The sequence below is a fragment of the Zeus faber genome, assembly GCF_960531495.2.
Source record: "Zeus faber genome assembly, chromosome: 2".
NCBI classification, from domain to species: Eukaryota; Metazoa; Chordata; class Actinopteri; order Zeiformes; family Zeidae; genus Zeus; species Zeus faber.
In genome coordinates this window covers 3,824,469-3,847,906 of record NC_137189.1, presented here as the reverse complement: position 1 = coordinate 3,847,906, position 23,438 = coordinate 3,824,469, and the positions used below count along the sequence as shown (strand labels likewise).

At 43.2% G+C, this 23,438-nt stretch overlaps 2 protein-coding genes across 3 annotated transcripts in view; one reads left to right on the top strand and one right to left on the bottom strand.

The window, feature by feature from the left end:
* LOC307247930 (cleavage and polyadenylation specificity factor subunit 3) overlaps positions 1-9,063 on the top strand; it is a 10,669-nt gene extending 1,606 nt beyond the window's left edge. Inside the window, exons 3-18 of the mRNA XM_080024081.1 lie at positions 1,495-1,592; positions 1,723-1,851; positions 2,061-2,238; positions 2,473-2,562; positions 3,259-3,409; positions 3,751-3,926; positions 4,142-4,300; positions 4,883-5,029; positions 5,333-5,485; positions 6,332-6,440; positions 6,532-6,630; positions 7,124-7,218; positions 7,527-7,614; positions 7,881-7,950; positions 8,471-8,567; positions 8,666-9,063. Of these exons, the coding sequence (XP_079880207.1) occupies positions 1,495-1,592; positions 1,723-1,851; positions 2,061-2,238; positions 2,473-2,562; positions 3,259-3,409; positions 3,751-3,926; positions 4,142-4,300; positions 4,883-5,029; positions 5,333-5,485; positions 6,332-6,440; positions 6,532-6,630; positions 7,124-7,218; positions 7,527-7,614; positions 7,881-7,950; positions 8,471-8,567; positions 8,666-8,788 (1,962 nt within the window). The 3' untranslated portion in view covers positions 8,789-9,063. The remainder of the gene's footprint in view (positions 1-1,494; positions 1,593-1,722; positions 1,852-2,060; positions 2,239-2,472; positions 2,563-3,258; positions 3,410-3,750; positions 3,927-4,141; positions 4,301-4,882; positions 5,030-5,332; positions 5,486-6,331; positions 6,441-6,531; positions 6,631-7,123; positions 7,219-7,526; positions 7,615-7,880; positions 7,951-8,470; positions 8,568-8,665) is intronic.
* A 104-nt stretch (positions 9,064-9,167) lies between these two features.
* On the bottom strand, positions 9,168-23,094 carry adam17b (ADAM metallopeptidase domain 17b). 2 transcript variants are annotated; one of them, XM_080024078.1, is made up of 18 exons: positions 22,952-23,094; positions 21,895-22,027; positions 21,339-21,472; positions 21,135-21,223; positions 20,530-20,710; positions 18,763-18,893; positions 18,392-18,478; positions 17,737-17,847; positions 17,214-17,358; positions 17,014-17,105; positions 15,604-15,756; positions 14,948-15,147; positions 14,630-14,733; positions 13,352-13,486; positions 12,719-12,849; positions 12,298-12,465; positions 12,133-12,189; positions 9,168-12,054 (listed from the first exon to the last, which is right to left on the bottom strand). In XM_080024078.1, the coding sequence occupies exons 1-18, from the start codon at positions 23,040-23,042 to the stop codon at positions 11,686-11,688; spliced, it is 2,511 nt and encodes an 836-aa protein (XP_079880204.1). In that variant the 5' UTR covers positions 23,043-23,094; the 3' UTR covers positions 9,168-11,685. The 2 variants fall into 2 exon arrangements, with proteins under 2 accessions (XP_079880204.1, XP_079880205.1); XM_080024079.1 differs by lacking the exons at positions 17,014-17,105; positions 17,214-17,358.
* Positions 23,095-23,438: the final 344 nt, after the last annotated feature.

The following is a 23,438-nucleotide window of genomic DNA, read 5'->3' as shown; positions in this document are numbered from 1 at the left end:
AGACGACCTGCAAGGGTACCTGACCACCCACCATGCACAGGCATCATCGTCTTGCATGGGCCAGGGAGCATTTACGCTGGAAGAGGGACCAGTGGGCTTCAGTACTGTTCTCTGATGAAAGTCGATTCACGTTGAGCAGAAATGATGGCGGCCAACAATGTTGGAGACGTCAAGGAGAGCACTATGCATCAGCCACTGTTGTCACCAAACGAGCCTTTGGTGGTGGTGGTGTTACAGTGTGGGCAGGTGTGTCTAGTCAATACAGAACTGCCCTACACTTTGTGAATGGTACAGTGACAAGCCCATAATACCTGAATAACATCATTAATCCAGTCATTGTGCCCCTGCATGAACAACACAGGCCTAATTTTATCTTCATGGACGACAATGCTCCAGCTCATCGAGGTCGCATTATTAGGGAACAACTGCTGGAGACTGGGGTACCTCAAATGGAGTGGCCTGCACTTACTCCGGACCTGAATCCCATAGAAAACCTATGGGATCAGCTGAGTCACCGTGTAGAGGCTCGTAACTCTGTGCCCCAGAACCTCATTGACCTGAGGACCACCCTTCAAGAAGAGTGGGGGACCAGGCCTCAGCAGACAATAAGTCGACTTGTGAACAGCATGAGACGTGGTTGTCAAGCTGTAATTGATGCTCAAGGGCACAGGACAAGTTATTGAGACATTGACATTTTTTGTTGTGTTATACCCACCACTGTTGTTGGCTTTTGTTTCAATAAATTGTTTGAGATAAGGAAATCACCATTGCATGCTTCTACTTAAATGCCCTACTCTCATGATATAATATCACTGTCGCGTGAACTTTTTACATTTTCCATAAATTTCACCCGAAAGCCAAATATCCCTAACTTTTTGTGAGTAGTGTATATCTGCATGTTGTTAAATCAAACCCCTTTATGGCACATTTAGTTTAAGCTTGTTTGGAGGTTTTTCCTAGACGTTTTTACCTAGATTAGTTGTTAATCTGGTATGCTTTTGGATAAATTGAGTAGAAACACTAGATTCGTTGCCCATGTCATAGGATTGGGTGCTAATTTATTACTTTTTTCTTTTTATTACTACATTTTTTTTATTGGCCATTTGTTGTGATGTGTGCTTCTGTAACACTGCAATTTACCTCCGGGGATGAATAAATTATCGATCTAATTCACTACTATTGTTTTTTTGTCAATAAGCCTGGCCTGATACTTTACCGCACACAATAGTTCAGTGTGATGAACTTTGGATTAATCCTTTAGCATTATATTTTAAGTGGATAAGCAGATATTGTGAGACATAGTGATATATTCTATATGATTGATGGTTCATTATTCCACATTGCCCAGCCCTTCCTATTGACCAAAAACATACACACTATCTAAACAGATGAACAATGGTGTTATTGTTTGAGAGAGGCATAACCTAGTGAATCTAATGTAGTGTTGCAGGATGTGGATTATAAACCTAACCTGGTGTCTCTGGTCCCATGCAGCTGGACTGTGGGATCCACCCAGGTCTGGAGGGCATGGATGCTCTGCCGTACATCGACTTGATCGACCCGGCTGAGATCGACCTCCTTCTTATCAGCCAGTGAGTGTTGATCTGCTCTTCTGGTAACCGAGTCCGTTTTCATCTGTCATCTGTGAAATCATTTTACCTTATCCCATGCGTAGTTAATCTTCCTATAACTTATTGCGTTCTGCCCTCTTCTTGTTCCTAGTTTCCATTTGGATCACTGCGGGGCCTTGCCTTGGTTCCTCCAGAAGACCAGCTTCAAGGGACGCACCTTTATGACCCACGCAACCAAGGCCATCTACCGCTGGCTGCTGTCCGACTACGTCAAAGTCAGGTGGGTGGCAGCTGATCCGGGGGCACAGCTGTCCATGTGGCATGCAAAATAAACACCTCGGAAAATTTGATCTTTTGTTGTTAATATTAAATATATTTTAACTGGTAACTATATCCTATACTTCAACTATCCAATTTCCTTCAGTAAGGTGTGTGTGTGTGTGTGTGTGTGTGTGTGTGTGTGTGTGTGTGTGTGTGTGTGTCTTTTAGCAACATCTCGGCGGATGACATGCTGTACACTGAGACGGACCTGGAGGAGAGCATGGAGAAGATCGAGACCATAAACTTCCACGAGGTGAAGGAGGTGGCAGGGATCAAGTTCTGGTGCTACCACGCTGGCCATGTCCTGGGAGCTGCCATGTTCATGATCGAGATTGCTGGTGTCAAGGTGACAAATCCAAACCCACTCATATGACACTCTGGTTTTATTGACCCTGTATGGAAACCTAGTTTGGACTTCTGCAGATGCATATTAACTGCAAATGCAGTATATAAAAAGCATAGGTTTCAAACATAATGTTGTACTAGTGTTGTCGTAGTGATTATTCAAACATGCTTGCACTTAGATCATCATTTCACTGGTGGAATTCTCCAGTAATTGTGTCCTGCCTGTGTGTTGTAGCTGCTGTACACTGGAGACTTCTCCAGGCAGGAGGACAGACATCTGATGGCTGCAGAGATCCCCAGTGTTAAGCCAGACATCCTCATTACTGTAGGTCCACTGTCTCTCTTTTTCTGTCTTTAAAGTACCTGTAAAGTGAAAAAAATATATAAAAATTCTGAGTTTGTCACACCACAGAAGAATGTGTTATCAACAACCCAGCCATATTTGAATGATTAAAAGAAAACGCCAAGTATATAAAATGATGTTTCAAAATCGGAAAACAGGATCAGCGCAAAGACTCGGCACAAGTTCACGGTCTCCCTAAGACGCCTTTTCACTCCAGGTGTTTATTCCCAAAAACAGTGTTTTATCCCAAACTCCGAGTTGATTGCTTCGCTTATTTCACCACTCATGCTCCATTTATGAATTGGTGTTTATATCATGTTAGGGGGAGGGGGAATGCTGAATATGACCCATCTATGTCATCGTCTCATGATTTAGCCACGCCCAAAAAATCTGGACCACAATAATGTTGAGAAACAGTTTAATGGTCTAACTCCACAATTCAGTTCCACATTGTTCAGTCTTTTCATGTTTTCAGCAATTACTTTCTAACATCTAATGTGTTTAGAAACAAATGACTGAATTCACTTTACAGGGACTTCAACTAAAATATCGATATTCTATATTTATCACTGTAGGTCTACTCCGATCTCCTTCTCTCTCTCTCATTCATTCACATGCAGTGCTGGTTGTCCCTGCGATTGGTCTCCTTTATCTTTCGTCCTCTCCTTTTGTTCCCAGGAGTCCACCTATGGAACTCACATCCATGAGAAGAGGGAGGAGCGAGAGGCCCGCTTCTGCAACACGGTCCACGACATTGTCAACAGAGAAGGCCGCTGCCTGATCCCTGTGTTTGCTTTGGGGCGAGCCCAGGAACTTTTGCTCATTCTCGGTGAGAGTCGTTAGTGGGAACCCGGCTCTTTCCCTGAAGTGTGTTTTAGTTTTGTACAAAGTATGTTTAGCTGTGAAGTAAATAAAAATATACATATTTGTGTTGGTGTGCATTTGAATGCATGCATATCTCTGTCCTGTGTGTTTTTAACAGTTTATTTGTTCCAAAAAGTGTGTGTGTGTGTGTGTGTGTGTGTGTGTGTGTGTGTGTGTGTGTGTGTGTGTGTGTGTGTGTGTGTGTGTGTGTGTGTGTGTGTGTGTGTGTGTGTGTGTGTGTGTGTGTGTGTGTGTGCGCGCAAAACACTCATCCGGTTTAATCTTTACTCGTGTGTGTGGTCCCAGATGAGTACTGGCAGAACCATCCAGAGCTGCACGACATCCCCATCTACTACGCCTCATCTCTGGCCAGGAAGTGCATGGCCGTCTACCAGACCTACGTTAACGCCATGAACGACAAGATCCGCAAGGCCATCAACATCAATAACCCCTTCGTCTTCAAGCACATCAGCAACCTCAAGGTTAGAACCGTTTGTCCGCCACGTTGAGGGGCCGCACAGTGTCTTTGAGGCATGTTATCTGCTCATCGGTAATTAAACACTTTAAGCAAATCCGTCACCATTCGAGTGGATTTTGGAACGCGTCTTGGTTACCATCTCTGAACATAAAATGTAATCATTGTGCTACAATAAACAGTTTTCACCTCCTCCTCTCTTGTCTTTCTTCCTGGCTGCAGAGCATGGACCACTTCGATGACATCGGCCCCAGTGTGGTGATGGCGTCTCCTGGTATGATGCAGAGTGGATTGTCCAGGGAGCTGTTTGAGAGCTGGTGCACCGACAAACGCAACGGCGTAATCATCGCAGGTTACTGTGTGGAGGGAACTCTAGCCAAGGTGGGACTCAAACACCGACCTATTTAAAATGTGTATGAAGTCAGTGAATGCTGTAACGTTATCGCATTGCAAGTTATGAGGTGTTTTCAACCTAGTTCAACAACAATAAAATGTGTTAGTTTGTGCCTGTCTTGTTTAAATGAAAGGACGAGGGGGGACTTTACTCTCCTTTTGATGTATTGTAATTTGAATATCAGGAGCTAGCTAAAGCAACAACACACACAAGGTAAAATTTTGACGTAATAGCTGATTTAATTTTACCTGTGTGGTTTGAAATTAAAGTTTGACTTGCCTGCCTCTTGTGGCACAGTACATTGCACTGCTGTGTGTGTGTGTGTGTGTGTGTGTGTGTGTGTGTGTGTGTGTGTGTGTGTGTGTGTGTGTGTGTGTGTGTGTGTGTGTGTGTGTGTGTGTGTGTGTGTGTGTGTGTGTGTGTGTGTGTGTGTGTGTGTGTGGCAATTCCCAAAGCAACCACTAGAGGACAGCCAAACTGTTTTGCTTCACTTACTCGTGCAGCTCTTTATTTCCTGGGAACCTTTTCAGTATCATCACATCAGGATCTGTTAACTGTGTGTCCTGCAGCACATCATGTCTGAGCCTGATGAGATCACCACCATGTCGGGTCAGAAGCTGCAGCTGAAGATGTCGGTGGACTACATCTCCTTCTCCGCCCACACTGACTACCAGCAGACCAGCGAGTTCATCCGGGCTCTCAAACCACCGCATGTGGTAAAACCAGCTTCCTAACACTGCCGTGTTCTCACATCACCATAGGTCATTTATAATGTCATTACTAAATGGGAGCAAAGTCTGTCATCTGAGGGCAAATAACTGAACTACAATTCTGACTTAAGACATTCTGTTCAAAAAGAAAAAATTACACTTTAAAAATGACTCAACATGTACAAGACTAATTCAATTGAAATAGTTTTTTTTTTTCCTTCATGAATAACTTCTTTGTTTATCCCCATGGAGGTTAATCAATGCATCAGCTGATCGATCAGTCTCTGAGTTAAAGTCTGTCCCTCCCAGATTCTGGTGCACGGGGAACAGAACGAGATGGCCCGTCTCAAAGCGGCTCTGATCCGCGAGTACGAGGACAACGACGAGGTTCACATAGAGGTGCACAACCCCCGCAACACAGAGGCTGTCACCCTCAACTTCAGAGGAGAGAAGCTGGCTAAGGTGCCACTTCTTTATTCTTTTTGTCATTGTACTTTTACCACTTTATTTATTAAGAATTGTAATATTTTTAAAGATTTAAAAGCGCAATAGATACATTTTTGTTTTTTGTTTGCTTATATATATCATTATGAAGTCAATGTTGATTGCACATTGTATTGGCTGTAGAATAATGACACCATCAATGTTTAGATTGGTTCCCTATAAGCCTCTATTACTATGCATACGGACTGCCACCGGGTATGAACTCCTGGGAAAATGAGCGAGTTATGGCAGTGCATCACAGGAAGTGTCAACCAATGCACGACCATTAGAGGAAATGTCCGACGGTGGAGAAATCTACTCCAGGACTTATTGAAATCGGCTGAAAAATGTAAACCTTAGTGCTTTTTAGCAAGAAAAACCGCAGCTCCCCCATTTACTTGTAATTGTTTAGATGCCAGTCTTGCCCGTTCCAATATGGCGGCCACATGGACGTATCAAAGCAACGAGCCAAAGCAGTTAATACTGCGTCTATGTACATATGTCTATGATTGTGCAACCAAAAGAAATAAAATTTAACTAAAATTGTGACAACTTCTATTTACTTTTTCAGTGAACATGCTTCTTTTTTATCTTATTTTACAAAGTGTTGTTGATCATTTCCACAGAGCGCTCTGAGGAAAACGTAAAGTAGTTTGGTTGTCTTTGCGACTGCGGTGCAAAAGTTGTCTATTGCCCCTTTAATATGATTGTTACCTTATTTTAATCTTGGCTTATTTTCATGTTTTACATTATTACAGACAAACTGATTTAAGGGGAAAAAAATTAGGTTAAAAACAATCACACTCTCACAATGCTTTGCTGCAGGTCATGGGTTCCCTGGTGGATAAGAAATGTGTGCAAGGACAGAGAGTTTCCGGCATCCTGGTGAAACGCAACTTCAACTACCACATTCTGTCTCCGTCCGATCTGTCAAGTATGTTGTTTTGTTTGTTTTTTTATATTGCTGTTGCTCCTTCATTCACAGGCCTTGGATGTCGCTGAGAATAACTGTCTGTCTGTCTCAGATTACACGGACCTGGCCATGGGCACGGTGAAGCAGACTCAGGCCATCCCCTTCACCGGACCCATCTCACTGCTGGTCAGCCAGCTCCGCAGCTTGGCGGGTGGGTCCCTGTACCACCTCATCGAACCCACACGCCATACAGTGACTACTACTATATACTACTACTAAGACTACGCAGGGTTTAAGTCGCAAGTGAAGGCTGCGACAGCTGATTTCATCAGTAATGTAGTAAAGTGAAACCTACAGCAAAGAGTTCAAAATTGAGCTGAAAACACCCCGTATCCCCTCCCGCTCTTGTACGTCAACTGTGCCCGTACAAAGTGGTTTGAATTCTATGTCCGTCACAGAATATTCATCGGAGCAACGATACCGGCCATATTCCCCTTTTAGAAAAGAAGGATCAAATATGGGGCTGAATGGCGTTCCATGTTCTGGTTTTCATGCTGTTGTACTTCAGAAATTAATTTCTTAATTTAGCTTTCACTGAGAGGGGTCGTCCGTGTTCTCTGCCGCTCGGCTCGCAGCCAACCGATCGGCAACTCACCATCAATTATGTCGGTTTTCTTCTTAACTTTTGTTCCACGTGTTCACAGGAGACGTGGAGGAGGTGGTGGGATCTGAGAAGATCACCGTCAGGATCTTCAAGAACATCACACTGGTGCACGAGGGAGGAATGGTGGTCCTTGAGGTTAGAGGCTCCGTGTCGCACTCAAATCGAACTGTAGGGCGGAGCTGGTTTGCTGTTCTGAACAGAAAGCCGGTGCGGTGTGAAAAAGATGGAGGTGGAAGGTTAAAGATTTTACAAATGACACCCCGATCCCTGAAAAGCACGGCGGCATTCGTGCTCTGAACACTAACGTGTGTGTGTGTGTGTGTGTGTGTGTGTGTGTGTGTGTGTGTGTGTGTGTGTGTGTGTGTGTGTGTGTGTGTGTGTGTGTGTGTGTGTGTGTGTGTGTGTGTGTGTGTGTGTGTGTGTGTGTTTTTCGTGGTCTCCAGTGGGTCGCGAACCCGCTGAACGATATGTACGCCGATGCCGTCACCACGGTGATTCTGGAGGTCCAGTCCAACCCCAAAGCTCAGAAACGTGAGTTCCAGTTTGTGGTAGACGGTTATTTAGCCTGTGATTTGATAATGATGAGGGATGCGTGAAGAGTTTTATGAATGATGGATCAAGTCGAACCTTTGAATGCCGCCTCCTCCTTCCTTTGCTGGAAATGTATGGAAATAAAAATGGTAAATTTCACTATTTGCCAAAATAAAAAACCCCAAAACTTTAATCTCCTTCTGGACTGGTCGGATGATGTGGAGCGGTTCAGGGAATCAGGGCATTTTGTGTTTGGTCTGTCGCAGTCGCTGAGGAGAAGAAGAAGGAGGGCGTGGACATGATGGTGTTTCTGGAGAGACTGGAGCTGATGTTACAGTAAGTCTGGACGAACAAACTGACACGGGAGAAAGGGCGGTTACCACTGCGAGAGCTGACGCCACCGTTACATCATCACCTACGGCCATCATTTTGTAAAATCATTGCGATTTTCATAATATTGTCTTTCAGCCGAATTTCAGGGAAGAGTTCAATCAATGTTAAGAGATGTCACGACAAAATGTGAATTGGGTGCGTTTCCATCATTTGGATGGAGGAAAATGAACTGATTTTGATGTTCCAATGTTCAATATCAGGAAATGTTTCCTCTTCATAAGGTGGATGTGTGTTATATCACATTATAATTAATAATCTTCTATCAAAAGAGACCATTCAGGTGTTCGTCGCATTTATTTGTGTGATAATCAGGAACTAAAATGTCATGAATGTGACGGATCAAGTTGTAGTTTGTTTCATGTTTCCTGGATTGATGGCGTTTATCATCCTTTTTATTTTTTTCCGTTGCGAGAAACTGTAATTGTGGAGAAGGAAACGCTATGTGGTCCTTCCATCTCCTCAGGGACATGTTTGGGGAGGACTGTGTGGATTTTAAAGACGCCAAACAACTGAGTGTGACGGTAGATGGCTGCACCGCCTACATCAACCCCACGGAAAGGGTAGGTTGAGAAATGAAAGGCATGTTGCTGGAGACCTGTATCATTACCACGTGACGCCACTGTGGCGGAGCTTTGACCGCACCGGTGTCTCCATGCAGACGGTGGAGGTGGAGGAAACCAGCGGGGAGGACGAGTCCCTGAAGGAGATTGTGGAAATGGCCGTCCAGAGACTCTACGATGCTCTAGACCCTGTCTTCTGTGGAGTCCTGCCCACGGTGTGATATCACAGCCCACTGAGTTTACATTGTTTCCCCCACAGACACCCTCAGCATACATTCAATTCGATACCTTACTTGAAGGCATTCTGTTGTATTCCAGTTTATTTAGCAGTTGCCTTATTCAACAAAGAGGGATTCTTTGTTCAAAGAAATGATTCCAAAGGAATCACCTTCAGCGCATGTTTAAAATTCAAAGTCAGCCGCTCTTGTACTTTTCTATGAGGTTAATTTGTTTATGAGAATAAACAACCGTGATTGGTCAAAAGCCAACCAGCACATGAACTAGTATGGTGTTATGATTTCAAATGAACTCTAGATTGTTGTAACAAATGAAAAGATGGATCCAAGTCTTAAACGTAGGAGGAAGGAGTCACTGCAGATCACACGACTGTTTCGGGGTTAAACTGTTTTATTCAGAAACTGGAGTCATTTTAAAACGTGTACAATGTAAACAAGATGCTTTTAGTATTTGTGGCAGGAAAGCTGTAACTGTAGCGACAGTTTCATCACATTAATTTGTAATTTGAGAAGATAGTTGCTAAAAATGATAGCCTATTCCTGTAATATGCCACAACATAAAGCAAATCAGTTTCCAATTGATGCACAACTCCTCCATAAAATACAAAGGTAAGGAATACAAATACATTGAAAACATTGACGGCTGCTGTGCTGGTGAGATTGTATTACTGTTATTCCTATTTGAATGCACAAACAAACAAATATTTAACAACTTGGACATCATGGCAGTCATTTAAAAGGACCACTGCTGTCAAATTGAGTTTTAGCCTGTTTACATTTCCCCTGACCATTTTCCTGACGATCACTCCCATTTTAAAATATTTTTCTATTCTAGGGTTTGTGGAAATTATCTTCTGGTTGTGTAAACAATTACAGTAACATTTGTCAAAATGTTTCTGTATTTGTTAAAGCAATCGCACCTACATCTTGGCCTTCACAAAAGCAAAATATAGCAAAATGTACCTTTTGTCAAAAATGTGAAAATAGAGCCAATATTGAAAATGTCTGTGCTGACGAGTAAACAAACTCAATTTGATAACATGGTCCTTTTTAAGAATAATGGAACTACAAAACGCTATGTAGACATCTGAACGGCATAAAAATTGGTGTTACTTCACACTATATGGTACAGACAATACATAGATGACATGACTCGATTGTCCAGGTGACAACATACAATCCCATCGCAAAACAGACTGAAACTGCTAACAAAAACAGATTCATTATATACAACTACAAGGTATTTAAAACATCACTGGCGAGTGTGTGCGATTATTGGAGTCCCTTAAAAGATAAAGATTCGTTAACTTAATGCTGCAAAGTATAAATTAAAACACGTCCTCCATATAGGAAGGTTTAGTATAATTTCACTCTAACTAAATGATATGAAAACATTTTCCTCTCTGTAAATTGTTGACAAGGCACCAACCGCCCTGCATCAAGTATGAGCATTTATTCCCAACAAGCCGGACTGACTGATGTAATTCACTCTGTTTAACTGGGATTGAGGGTCCTCTGTAATACAGACTGCACTGACTTCCTGCAGCATTTCTGATCTAATAGGAGGAGATGAGATACACAAGTCGTGTTAGAACTACTGGGTTAGAGGTTCGATGCCTGTAAATCAAGGGCTAGAACACTTAACATTTCCAGGATTAGGGGTTTTGTTCACAGTGGAGGTCGACAGGGAGGAGTGCGAAGGCTGGACCAGACACGGTCCAGCCTTCGGTTCACACTATTGATCCACTTCTATGACACTGTCAAGTGAATTGTGAGAGTTTGAGTATTCAACGTTTGGCAACATGAAACATTAACACCATTTAGTTTTGTTGAGGTTCATGACCAACACCAACACATTTCGCAAAAAACAAAAACCCTGCGAAATCAACATAGTCCCAGCTGTAGAAGCAACCAATTTAGACGAGGCTGGTGTTACACAGTGCTGGTGGTTTTGTACGCATTTAACTACGGTTCTGTTTCATATCTTCCTGACTACCGGTCCATCATTCAGAGCCAATGAGTTAAGCTAACCCCTTTTATTGGTATTCATGTAAATTCAATTTTTTAGAAAATTTTGCAATGAGAGAGAATAATTACACACTCGTAACAGACTCTGTTCCATAAATAGTCCTCTGTAATAAAATGCGGAGCACAACACCCGTTCAGACTCCTGTCTCTCCCATTCGACTGGCTCCTTTTCCACACTTTTGTTGGTTTAACCACTGCAGACAACGATTCCTCATCGGCATAAACAAGCTACGACATCCCGCGTGCGGCATGTATGCCGTTTAGCCTTCTTAGTTCACGACTTCCTGCGTCACACGGTATTTTCTCTCCACTGCCACCTGTGGTTTCTGAGGATACTACATCGGACAATGTGCCAACTACAAACCCACCGCCCGCAAGTTATAACCAGTTAACGCCTAAGACAGTCGCCTCCTGGTCGTTTGATGCCAAAGCCGCTGGAAGGAGCTGAAGCTAACGCGCTGCTGTTGTATCTGGTGAAGGAAGCTGCGGCACAGATCTCTGCCGACACGCTGCCTTTTTATCGACGCATGAGGAGTGATATCCACTTTAGTTACTGCACTGGCAGCCAGGAAGGGACGAAACAAAATTCTATGTAAGAGCAGAATGATTGTCAGTGATTTAGAGTCTTATCTGAGTTGCTCGTGGCAATCGCCAGGAAGTGATGTATCAGCCCTGGCTCCAACACCTTAACGGTACCGTTTCAACACCAGGGTTCAAGGCACAGGCCACATCGTTCAGGGCGGGGCCAGTGCAGTTGTGTCTAGAAATGTTTCAGTCTCACAGGAAGGTGTGACCGCTTTACACCCCCCCCAAAAAGATCTCTCTAGCTCGGTGATTCCTCAGTCCCGTTGTCCTCAGCACTCAGTCTCCTTATTGTTAATGCGTCGCTGTCTCTGCAGCCTGAAGGACTGGGCCTTGTCGCTGCGTTCGGCCAGGGCATGCTCGGTCAGGTCCTCAAACGAACGCAGGGCGGAGCTCCCGACCCGGGAGGAGAAGGCCTCCTCCAGGGCCTCCTCGTCCAGGTGGGAGTCGAAGCTCGGGTCCTCCTCGATGGTGGCCATGCGCGGACTGTCCAACGGAGGGGCGGAGGGCGGGGCTGCCACTGCCGGGGGGGTGCTGGTCTGCTGAGGGCCAGAGGCGTAGAGACGGGCACCGGAGGAAAGGGTGAGCGGTTTGAAGATCCTCACAGAGGCCGACTCGAGGCTGCTCAGGAGCTCAGCATTCTGGGGACAGGGTCAGACTCAGACTCCAGCCACAACACTCACCACATACAAAGTGATCTTGCCTTGTTTGATACTCACACTGGGGAAAAACAGCGACTTGGTGGTCTGCTCGTACTGCTTGTCCAGCTTCTTGTCCTAAAGAATGACGGGATACAACACACAACGATTGGCTTCATGACGAGAGATGTAAACATATCGAGCTTACCTAAAATCATAACCAATGTTAAAGCAATGGGCACGAACCACACAGTGCACCAGGATGCTGAGCGGGACCCAGAACAGCAGGGAGAACACCACCACCGAGCCCACGATGTTGTCGGCCAGAAACTTCCCAAACGTGTTGATGTTGAGCTTGTCGATGAAATCCCAGAGACGTTCGATCACGTCCTGGACCTGCTTCATGCACTTTCCCTGAAACCACCGAGAGAACAACAGAACCTGCATCTCAGCTACCCAGGGTAGTAAAACGTGAGGAAATGAATGAAGAATTTGGCTTGAAATCTAGCTTTTTTTAATATATATATATATATATATCTCTACAAGGACTAAGGGCTTTTATTGAGTGCAGTCAATAAGACTGAGAAATAAGATGAAAATATTCATGTGGCCCATGTTTTTGTTTCTTTTTTTTCCCTGGCGTTTGGACAGAGGAAACTGTTCTCACTACTCCATCACAGAAGCCCACGGTGCAGGGCTTCCCTTTACGCAGGAACAGGAAGCTTCCAGCCGGGTCCTGGTACGGGGCGCACACGCCCTCCGCACTGCGACAACACACTTTACAGGATGAGTTGGTTTCTAGAAAAGGAGAGGAATGGGAAATGTACAAATTTGTTCTTGATTTGATGCTCTTAATTTTTCATTGAAAGGTTCCAGTCTCTACTGCAGTGATTTTCAACCTGAGGGTTAACCAGGGGTCCACAAAAGTACAGCAAGTGGGGGAAAAAAATAAAACATTTAAAACTTTTTTTTTTTTTAATCTAATTGAATGTATTTTTCTTTAAAACTTTGAAAATGCCTCACCACTGTAATAAACTAATAGATAGGAACTTTGTATGTACCAACATAATCTAAATTAAATTCTTAAATCAATAATAGTACATAAAATGTACCATTTTATAGCATTCCAATTAAAAAAATGTCCTAATAGCTAACTTCATAACTCCATTTCCCAATGATCATTTATACAAATGCTGATTTGCCCAAAAAGCCTTTTCATAACAACAGGAGACTCCAAAAATGTAACTTAACCAGCAGGTTGGTTTGGTTCGCTGGGGGGGGGGGAGAGAGAGAAAGGTACCATTACAAGCGCAGGACTGCAGATGAAGAACCGCCTCGCAAAAAGGAATACACACTCCGTCCAGACACTCCCCGCTGTCCAAACACACCGTCTGGTCCGGAGCGTTCTCTGGGGGTGGGCACTCGCTGCCATTTCCTGTGGTGGGGAACGACCATATAAGGAGGTTAAGGATCTTAACGCTGCATTGTGCAAAAATCTACCAAAAAAAAAAAAGGAAGGAAGGCCACCGAGATGCAGCAGGAAACGCAAGGAATATTAAATCACCCTGTTGTATAGAGGATATTGCATTATAATTTCTATCAAAATACCATTTTTAAATGGAGAACAAAGTTAATTTACAGTTTCAGAAGTGAGCTTCCTTGTATTTCTCATTTAGTAGGAAAACTCCTTTTGATATAAAATGATGTTCCATCTAAACACTGGGATCTGACGTTTGTCTTGAAGTTATTATCTCAGTTTCTTCTACAGAGACCATGCTTCACGCAAAACAACTATAATCAATATTCATGTGATCTTTATTAATTAAAATATCATAATTTTAGTGTCAGTCTTATTTATATTATATTTCTATTATTCATTTATATTAATCTTATTATAATCTACTATTATTAGTGTTCTACTATTAACCATGCTGGATTAAATGTACATTTCCCTGGCATCATCTGTTGTGAAAGTGATTCTGGAACTTATTATTATGTTACTATTTTACACCAAAATTACATTACATTAAGCAGACGCTTTTATCCAAAGCGACTTACAATTATTCAAACACCGATGGATGCAGCCATCAGGAGCAATTAGGGTTAAGTGTCTTGCTCAAGAACACTACAGCATGCTAGCAGGAGGAGCCTGGGATCGAACCAGCAACCTTTCGATTACTAGACGACCAGCTCACTTCCTACGTGTTCAACGCCACGAACACGTAGGAAAAGGAGTGTGTGAGTGTGAACGGCCCAAAAATAGTATTTTGGGTCGTTCAAAATAATTGGATCCTTCATGAACGACCGAACACAACAGTAGAAGCAGCGTGGAGCACCGACTGTACTCTGGCAAGGCTGCTGCTCTCCGGGAGCGGAGAGGCTATCTATCGCAGGTTTCAATGATCGTGTTTTTCATGCACCTGGTAAGAACCTTGTATATAGTGCGCAATGTTTCTATTCTATCAAAAATCGTAGTTAATTCAGCTTTAATGTCAATTATCTCGAGGTGGAAACCATCCAGAGCAGAAGAGAAGGATGAACTTATCGAAGTTTCCCCACACGGGTCCTGTAAACTGACCTGTGCAGTAGGACTTCCCCTTGCAAGTGGCATCGATGGGCTCCTGACAAACCTCGCCCACGGCTTCGAAGCGGCAGTCCTTACAGCACGCACTGTTCCTGTCACTACACACAGAGAGAGCGACAGCGAAAGAGAGGAATCCAGATGTAAAAAAACAAAAGTACAGCTATGGAGTAAAACAGATGTGTTATGAAGATAAGACCTGAGCTTCTTATGATGCAGAAATATTAAGTTGTATGCCAGCTATGGGTGACATATGGGTTTGTCACATTTAACTTTTCCCTCCTAGGTTTAAAATAAACATAAACCCTCCCTCACCTGCACTGTGCGCTGGGCCGCAGCTTGCAGTTGGTCGTGCAGCAGCGGTCGGTGTTAATGTGGAGGAGCCCGGGGTCGCACTCCTCACCCTGCTCCACCCGAGAGTTCCCACACACGTTGCTGTTCCTCTCCTTGAAGCACGACGCTGCCTTCATTCGGAGACGCTTCACGATGGACCTCTTGCTGCAGTTGGAGAAGAGCTGGACGCAGAAAACATTTATATTTCTGAAATATTTAAAAAATAATAAAAAATATAAATATAAAAAAATATATATATTAAAAAAAACTTTATTTTCTCAAGTTTTACTTATTGATTTGTTTGTTTTACTAAGTGGATTCTGGGTTAATCTGCAAAAGGTCAATACAGGAACAAAAAGAAAAAAAACTAAAAAGGAGAGAAGGGATAAAGAAAGGAGAGAAAGGAAAGAGGGAACAGAAAAGAGAAATTAAGGAAAGAGGAAGGAGAAAAGAGGTAACAGAGGAATGAAAGAAGAGCATGAGAAAAAGTATCGAAAGAGAAAGAACAAAAAAGAATGAGGAAAGAATGAAAGGAGAGGTAATAGAAGGAAAGAGTGAGAAATAAATGGAATATAGGACATAAAGAAAGGAGTGAAAGAGAGGAGAGAATGAAGGAAAGAAAAGAACCCCCTTGCTACCTTGTTGTTGCTGTGGTCTCCGCTCACTGCGATGGGGTACATGACGTACTTTCCCCCCTGGTCCTCCCTGGGAGCGCAGTACGGGATGTTGTCGGGGTCATGCTCCGCCCCAAAGTTATGACCAAGCTCGTGGGTCGTCACCAGGTCGGCCTCCTGCCGGGACAACGTCAAGCTAATCACACCCAGGAGGATTGTGGGTAGTTTGTTGCATACGATAAGACCGAAGTGTCCGAAATTCAAAGGGAAATTCAAGGACTTTCAAATAGTTTTCTTTTTTTTTTTTTTCTTTTCAAGAACTTCATACAAAACAAATAATCAATTTTCAATGGGATTTTTATTGATTTAAATATAATCTTAGTCTCATTGTATATTATTTGTATGAGTATATCTATGATATATATCTATTAATAATCTCATTGTCATCTACTATTTTAAGAGTTTACTTCCGACCATGCTGGACTAAATGTACATTTCCCTGGCATCATCTGTCGTAAAAGCGATTCTTTAAATGTTTCATTACGTTACTATTTGAATAACAAAACCAGAGGGACTATCACAGATTTTTAATTATCACATTTTTTTCAGGGATTTTTTAAGCACTTTGGCACAAAAGGGGCTCATTTTAAAGGTGTTCCGGTACTTCAATTCTTGAGGACGAAATTAAAGCAATTCAAGGACCACACCAGTGTCCAAGGTTGAAAATATATATCCATATATATTAGGCAGCAAGTGAACAGTCAGTTCTTGAAGTTGATGTGTTGGAAGCAGGAAAAATGGCCGTAAGGGTCTGAGCCACTTTGACAAGGACCACATTGTGATGCTAGACGACTGGGTCAGAGCATCTACAAAAGGGCAGGTCTTGTGCGGTTTTCCTGGTATGCACTGGTTTGTACCTACCAAAAGTGGTCCAAGGAAGGACAACCGGTGAACCGGCGACAGGGTCTGGACGCCCAAGGCTTATTGATGAATAGCTACTGTAGCACAAATTGGTGAAAAAGTTCATCTTGCTATGATAGAAAGGTGTCAGAACACACAGTGGATCGCAGCTTGCTGTGTATGGGGCTGCGTAGCCGCAGATCGGTCAGAATGTCCATGCTGACCCCTGTCCACCGCTGAAAGGATCTACAATGGACACGTGAGCATCAGAACTGGACCATGGAGCAATGGAAGAAGGTGGCCTGGTCTGATGAATCACGTTTTTCTTCTACATCATATGGATGGACGGGGTTAGGGTCCGATCCGCCGGAGCATCTGAGGGATGTGCTGGAACAAAAAGCCTGATCCATGGGGGCCCCACCTTGCAACTTGCAGGACTTAAAGAATCTGCTGCTAACATTTTAGTGCCGGATACCACAGGACACCTTCAGAGGTCTTGTGGAGTCCATAAAGATAGTTTTAATTGTACCCCACCTTGGTGAGGATGGTTTTCCCATAGTTCTTGGTGCTGGTCAGCCCCGTGTTGAGGTAGATGTCTCTCTGTTCAGTGGGGGATGGAGGACACTCTGACACAAAGAGCAACACAGTGGACCACGTTAGAAGGTTCATTTTGGAAAACACACACACAAAGAGAACGAATACAAAGGGATAGAGTACAATTTGAGAGCCCTTACTCTCAGAGCAGAGCCCCCCGGGGAAGCCCTGCCTGGAAGGGGCCACATAGGCAAGACCCAGCGTCCCCTCGTCGAAGTCCTGGTAAGTGAAGAGGTGAGCCAGACACACCTGGGACGCCTTCTCTGCGATGTCCACACTGAACTGCTGTGAGGAGCCAACACAGCACAGCGTTCTCACCATTTGACCTTACATATGTTTTAAAGTAGTATTCCGTAAGCTTTTTTTACTGAAAGAAATCCCATGTTTAATACTGCATTTAGTTGATACTTTATAACAAACAGCCATTCAATGTGTTATGTATATGCTGCTCTCTATGTCGTTTCTATATTGTTGGTGGCAGGGTTTGCCACTCCCGGCAAGAATACAAAGGTTGGGCAAGAAGTGAAAGGCAGCTGCTGCGAATTTGATAAAGCAGCTTATTGGATCTCTTATGGATTTATATTTGAAGATACTTCAAATATAAAAGTTTCTTTCCCATGCAACATATTATTCAACCCTTGTATTAAAGGGACAGCGTCTTACCTCTAGAAGCCTCTTGACGTCCCAGATGTTCTTTCCCGGCACTGGGCTGCCTCTCATGTTGAAGTGGGCTCCTCCAGCGGGGACCGGGGTGGGACTCTTCTCAATGATGATCTGAAAAGCCCAAAGAACATCTGCAGTCATGCACAGACCGTCTGACACCTGATGCTGAGCAGACCAGTTCCAGTTCCTCCACTCACATTTTATTTTTGTTTCAGTGTCATCTGGTCCGAAGCAAAAAACAGAAGTTCTAGAGAAGAATTGTCAAATATGAAGATGAAACCCCGTGGGCATCGGGATTCATCCTTCTCGTGCCAAGTTTACTTTAACTCAACAAAAACACTGAGTCTGTGAATCATGGTTCCCAATGGTTTTGCTTCTAATCTATCACTCTCTGTTCTGCTTATGGATGGATTGTAAACAGATGGTTTTACTCTCTGTTCGCTCTCCATGTTTCCACCGACACATTCCCCTGGGTGCTGATCAATATTTACAGAGTGGAGAAGTACATTTCCGGAAGTAAAATATAACCACGACTATAGAAAGCCTTTTTTTTTTTTTTTTTTTCGTTTTTTTTTTTTACTTTAGGAAACTCTGCCGCCCAACAGAATTCCTCATCGCGACCTTTTCTCAAGTCCTTTCCCGTCGTGATCATCACCTGCTGGATCTGCACGCCATAGCCTCTGAACTCATCATCCCACGACGTGTTCCTGTAAATGTCGTCCACTCGATCAATCAGTTCGATCTGGAAAACATTTTAGTTCTGAATTCAAATCCACACAAATCTGGGCAATAAAAAAATATATATTTAAACCAAATAGAGGTTGTTGAAAGAGGAATTAAAAGGATAAAATATTCCAATTAAAAATATTCTCTGCTTTGTCACTTGAAATGTGATGTTTTTATATAAATAATCAGATTAGAAATGTTGTTTATGTAATGTATTCCTTGTGCGTCTGACCCGATGCATGTACAGGACTGGGCATGTACTGGACTAAATGTTCGTACGGGACCAGGCGTGTGTCTGACCAGGTAGTTGAGGGTGGTGCTTTCCTCCTCCCTCCCCATGTGCTTGAAGAAGCGGTGGTCCGCCACCAGCAGCAGAGGGCAGGTGTTCTTCCTGTGATCGTGGACCTGTCGCTTCCCTCGTCCCCGACTCTCTAGGAGACACAGCAGGTAGAGAACAAACGTCATTAATGGTCGTTGATCAAGATCTGTACTTGTATTTTCGTGGACTTGCTTGGCATCTTTCACAGCTCAAGCTTCAAGTTTACCAGAAATAACATAGACCACACCTCAAATGCTCTGATGTGTTTCGCTTCACAAAGGAAGAAGGACATACGTTCCAAAATAAAACGGGGAATTTTTCTTGTATTTCAAATTCAAGTTCAAGAGATTATTTGGCATCAATATTAATCCCATTTCTCACTTTTGAGATCAGGGCCCAAGGTAAGGCACTCTAGGAATTTAGTCTTTCTGAAGGAAAGGAAGGCTCATGTATTCATTTCATGTATGTGCATATAGATATTTACAGTATTCATAGATTTAGATGCCATACATGTCTAACCCTATATCAATGAGGGATGGCGCGGTACGCGGTATGTTATCAAACCGTTCGGCACGCCCCCTACGGTTCAATACGCACACGTGAACCTTGGCACTACGGTATCATGATAGAAGTTCACATGACTGTTGGTGCAGTGTACGGGCACGGCGCGCAGGAAGTGCTGCTTCCTATTGAATCCACTGTTGCAGCTCCACCGGCTACACAAGTCGTGCGGGGTCCACGCGGCTTTTCCCTGTTTTTGCACAAGAGCTCCATTTTTTTTCCCCAACTGTGCACAGCTACGCATCCTTTTTCAATAGAAGGACAAAATAAAACTACATAGAAATGTTTTTGTAAAGAATGCAATCAATCAAGGTGTCAAGTTGGAAAATAACCCCCTGGGATGGGTGTGTCCCTCTTATTACGGACTTCTCTTGAACGGCTCTTTGGTAGGAATGAAGGGAACCGAGTCACACTGGGTGAGACTTCAAGTTTTACACTTTTGTGTTGTGTTGTTTAAGTTGCCGTCTCATGCCACCGGCCAATGTTTCCCCCTCTATGCAAGAGATGGCCTATCCTCCTCCCTCACTGGGAGGTGCCCTAGCTGTAAGGGAGTGCACCCACTGTCACGTTAGGTTCACAAAGCAAAGGCACAGATGCACTGGTCTGACTATGAGGTTTTATTTTACTATTATTATTTATGTGTGAAAAATACTGTTCATACCTGTTCTACACAAAAATAACTAACTACTGTACTGGTTATTTTATATACACACACACACACACACACACACACACACACACACACACACACACACACACACACACACACACACACACACACACACACACACACACACACCTATTGTTTAAATTGTGAAACATTTTTAAAATATTATATGAATAAATGATAAATAACAGAAATTAATATTTTAATAATCCACTGTCCTCGACAGCTCCCCTCCAATCAGATTAATTTATGCAAATTATAACAACCCACCAATGAACTTGAACCCCCTTTTCCCCCTCCCCCACAGTCATACACACAGAGCATTACACTAGTTATTTGTGGCAGACCACTATTAAAACAATGTTTACACCTTTTAACTTTTTAAGTTAAAAAAAAAAAAAAGTCTTAAATATAAATTATACCGAAACCATAATACATACTGAACCGTTAATTAAGTATCTATATTTGTCCATCTATGTTCTACTCATGCTATCTACATTGCCCTTTGACCCCTCCATACCATCCACTTCCTGTTCCGGGGTCATGGCCGCCCTCATTCTCTCAGGCAGCGGGTGACTGGGGTCAGAAGTCACATAGCCGCAGACACTGGGCTGGGCCAGTCGGCTGATGTTCCTGATGTCCTCAGAGCGGTAGACTAGCAAGCGGCCATCGGGTGGCGCTGCAGTGAATCTCCACAGGGGCTGAGAGGAGGAAGAGGACAAGAGGAAAAATCATAAGGAGGGAGAGGAGGCTACAGCAAGAGAAGTCACATGAATCCATAATATTTACTCGTACACGAAGTTAGTATGGGCGTGTTTTCCAGATGTTCATTTTTTATATTCAACTCAAGATTCAAATAAAAATCTTGAATCTTTTCTGAAACTTTACGTAATGTATAAAGGAAGTACCATAATCAAATATCCGGCGAGAAACAAATATCGTAGTAAGCAGACACCGCACACTACATTGGCATGCATATCCCACAATGCATTGCAAGGTCAAGAGGTCATTCATTTTACTCACATACTAAAAAAAAAACACTGGACAACAGTGCTTCTATGTAGGGTGTGGTACGAGATTTTGGATGCAGCATGGGACTGTTTTGAAGCCCAGCTTCAATCATACCTCGATGTTGTACTCCGCCTCGTCGGTCAGGATGTGGGCGGAGAACTCGTTGTCATCAATGTGCGCCTGCACGCGGGAGTTTTCCTCACCTAGGAGCGAAAAAGAGTAAGAACAGCAGTGAGTGGACAAAAAACATAATTTCCTTTCTGAAGTTTATCGAAGAGCTGTGTTCAGAGAAAGGGCGCGGCATCGGTGCGGTCATACCAATGACATGTCCAGTGAAGTAATTCTGTCTGTTGACCTCGAAACTGCGCTCCCGCCCACCCTCATCCACAAACACCGCTCTGAAGTCCTCAGCAAACAGCTCTGTGTTGGTCCGGAGGTACAGCCTGAAGTGCCTGGACACACAGACATGGCATCTCAATACATCAAACCCGTCTCTCATATACTTTTGATATCATCGCTTTATTAACTAAGTTTAAAAGATAATACAAATATTATCAATCTATATACGCAGTTAGAAATTAGAAAGGCTCCATCCAGCAATTCTGCATATTCAAACGATGACGATGATAACTAAAGGAAAATCCCCAAAGCAGTGTTTGACCAGCTTAGAAGTTTACTTTCCAAATAAACATCCTTTAACAGTATTATGATATGCTCCAAACAAGCCCTGTGCTATGGGATGTGCGACGATTGAGTTGGACAAAAGTATCTTATACTACACAAAGTGTAGTATAGGATACGATACTTAAGATAATTATTCATCAATTATACCCGTATAAGAAGCATAGACGTAAAAGAAAAGAACCCGACGCACCTCTGCAGAGCACTGAAGCTGAGCAGTCGTTCCACGTGCGTCTGGGTCTGGGCGTCGCGGCGGCGGACCGAGTGCGCCTGCAGGCTGGACCACGGCAGCACCTCGAAGGCAGTCAGCATGGAGTGCAGGGACACTGCAGAGGACACAACAAGTCACATCCAAGATCCTCCTCGTGATGATGATGATGGTGACGAGGAGGAGGACGACACTAACACACAGGCCATGGACACCGATTAGATAATTGAATTTTCCAATTACAGCAAAGGAGCTGAGCTCTGCTGTTGTACAACTCCACCACTTTGGACGTGGAAACTGACAAAACAAACGTAGCAGAATCTACGGGTTAAGACTGTGATTCTGATTCTGAAGCTCGTTCATACCAAGGATCCCCAATTTGATACTCAAATATAGTAATGGTTCTAAAAGTTAAACAATGATCCAAATGATCCATAACTGTACATCCCCTCGTGGTGCAAAGCTTGTGTAAATGGACAAACCGTGAAGTTTCACTATTTATCATTTTGCTGGGGACCCCCTGGAACCTCTTGAGGGACAGCTGGGAGTCCGTGGACCCGACGTTCAGAACCACTGCCCTAACATAACGTACGACAATCAGTAAATCGCAATGATTTTACAATCCAAACAGTTTCCTGGTTGATATATGTGAGAAATGAAGATTTTTGAGCTTCTTTTCCCAATTTTCTGCGGGTACATTTGTTAGATTTTTCCAGGATGGTAAATAAAGTCAAGCTGTTATATTGGAAATCCAAGAGACTTTTTTTCTGTCGTTGTTCTTTTAGGTAAATGTTGTTCCATATCGACAGATTGTGCATTGGGATATCCTAATTGCGTGCCCACTTGTGTGCCAATGACAGACTGGCGGACCCCGCCACCAGAAATGGAAACAGCATAGAGGGAAAACATGCATAACGCAAATACATAGAAGTTTTTTCTTTGAGAAAGTTCCAGCTAAATGAAGTTGGCAAATATGAGATTATTTCTTTAAACAAAACGGATTACCACTTTAAAACAGTCAAATAACTTCATAAACACTCACAAAATTCACCGTCTCCATCGTCGACGGCAGGTGTTTCAGCACCTTCCGTGGAAATCAGAGAAACCGATAAATATAACAAAAGTTGTCTCATATTTCCAGAAGAAAAAGGTGAACACCGAGCGACGCTCCAGAGGAAGTGTTTAGAATCTACGCCGAGCCGAGGGACGGGGGGAGCGGGACGTCCGAGGACTCCACGCACTGGAAAGCCGGAGGAAAATTGAAGAGTAAAAAATAAAAAATAAAAATACGAGACCAACACGAAAGGAAAGAAAGAAATCCTTTAAAGAAATCTAATAAGTCATAAAAAAAAAAAAAAAAAAAAAAGAAAGAAAGTAATGGTGGGTCAATCACGTGCTGGTGGTGTTGAGACTCGTCCAGATCTAAAGACTTAAAAAAAACACGCACCCGGAAGTAAAGTAGTGGACGAGAAGAGGGAAAAAAAACAGGAAAATTAAAAATCCGCGTGTTCCAACATAAGGTTTATTTT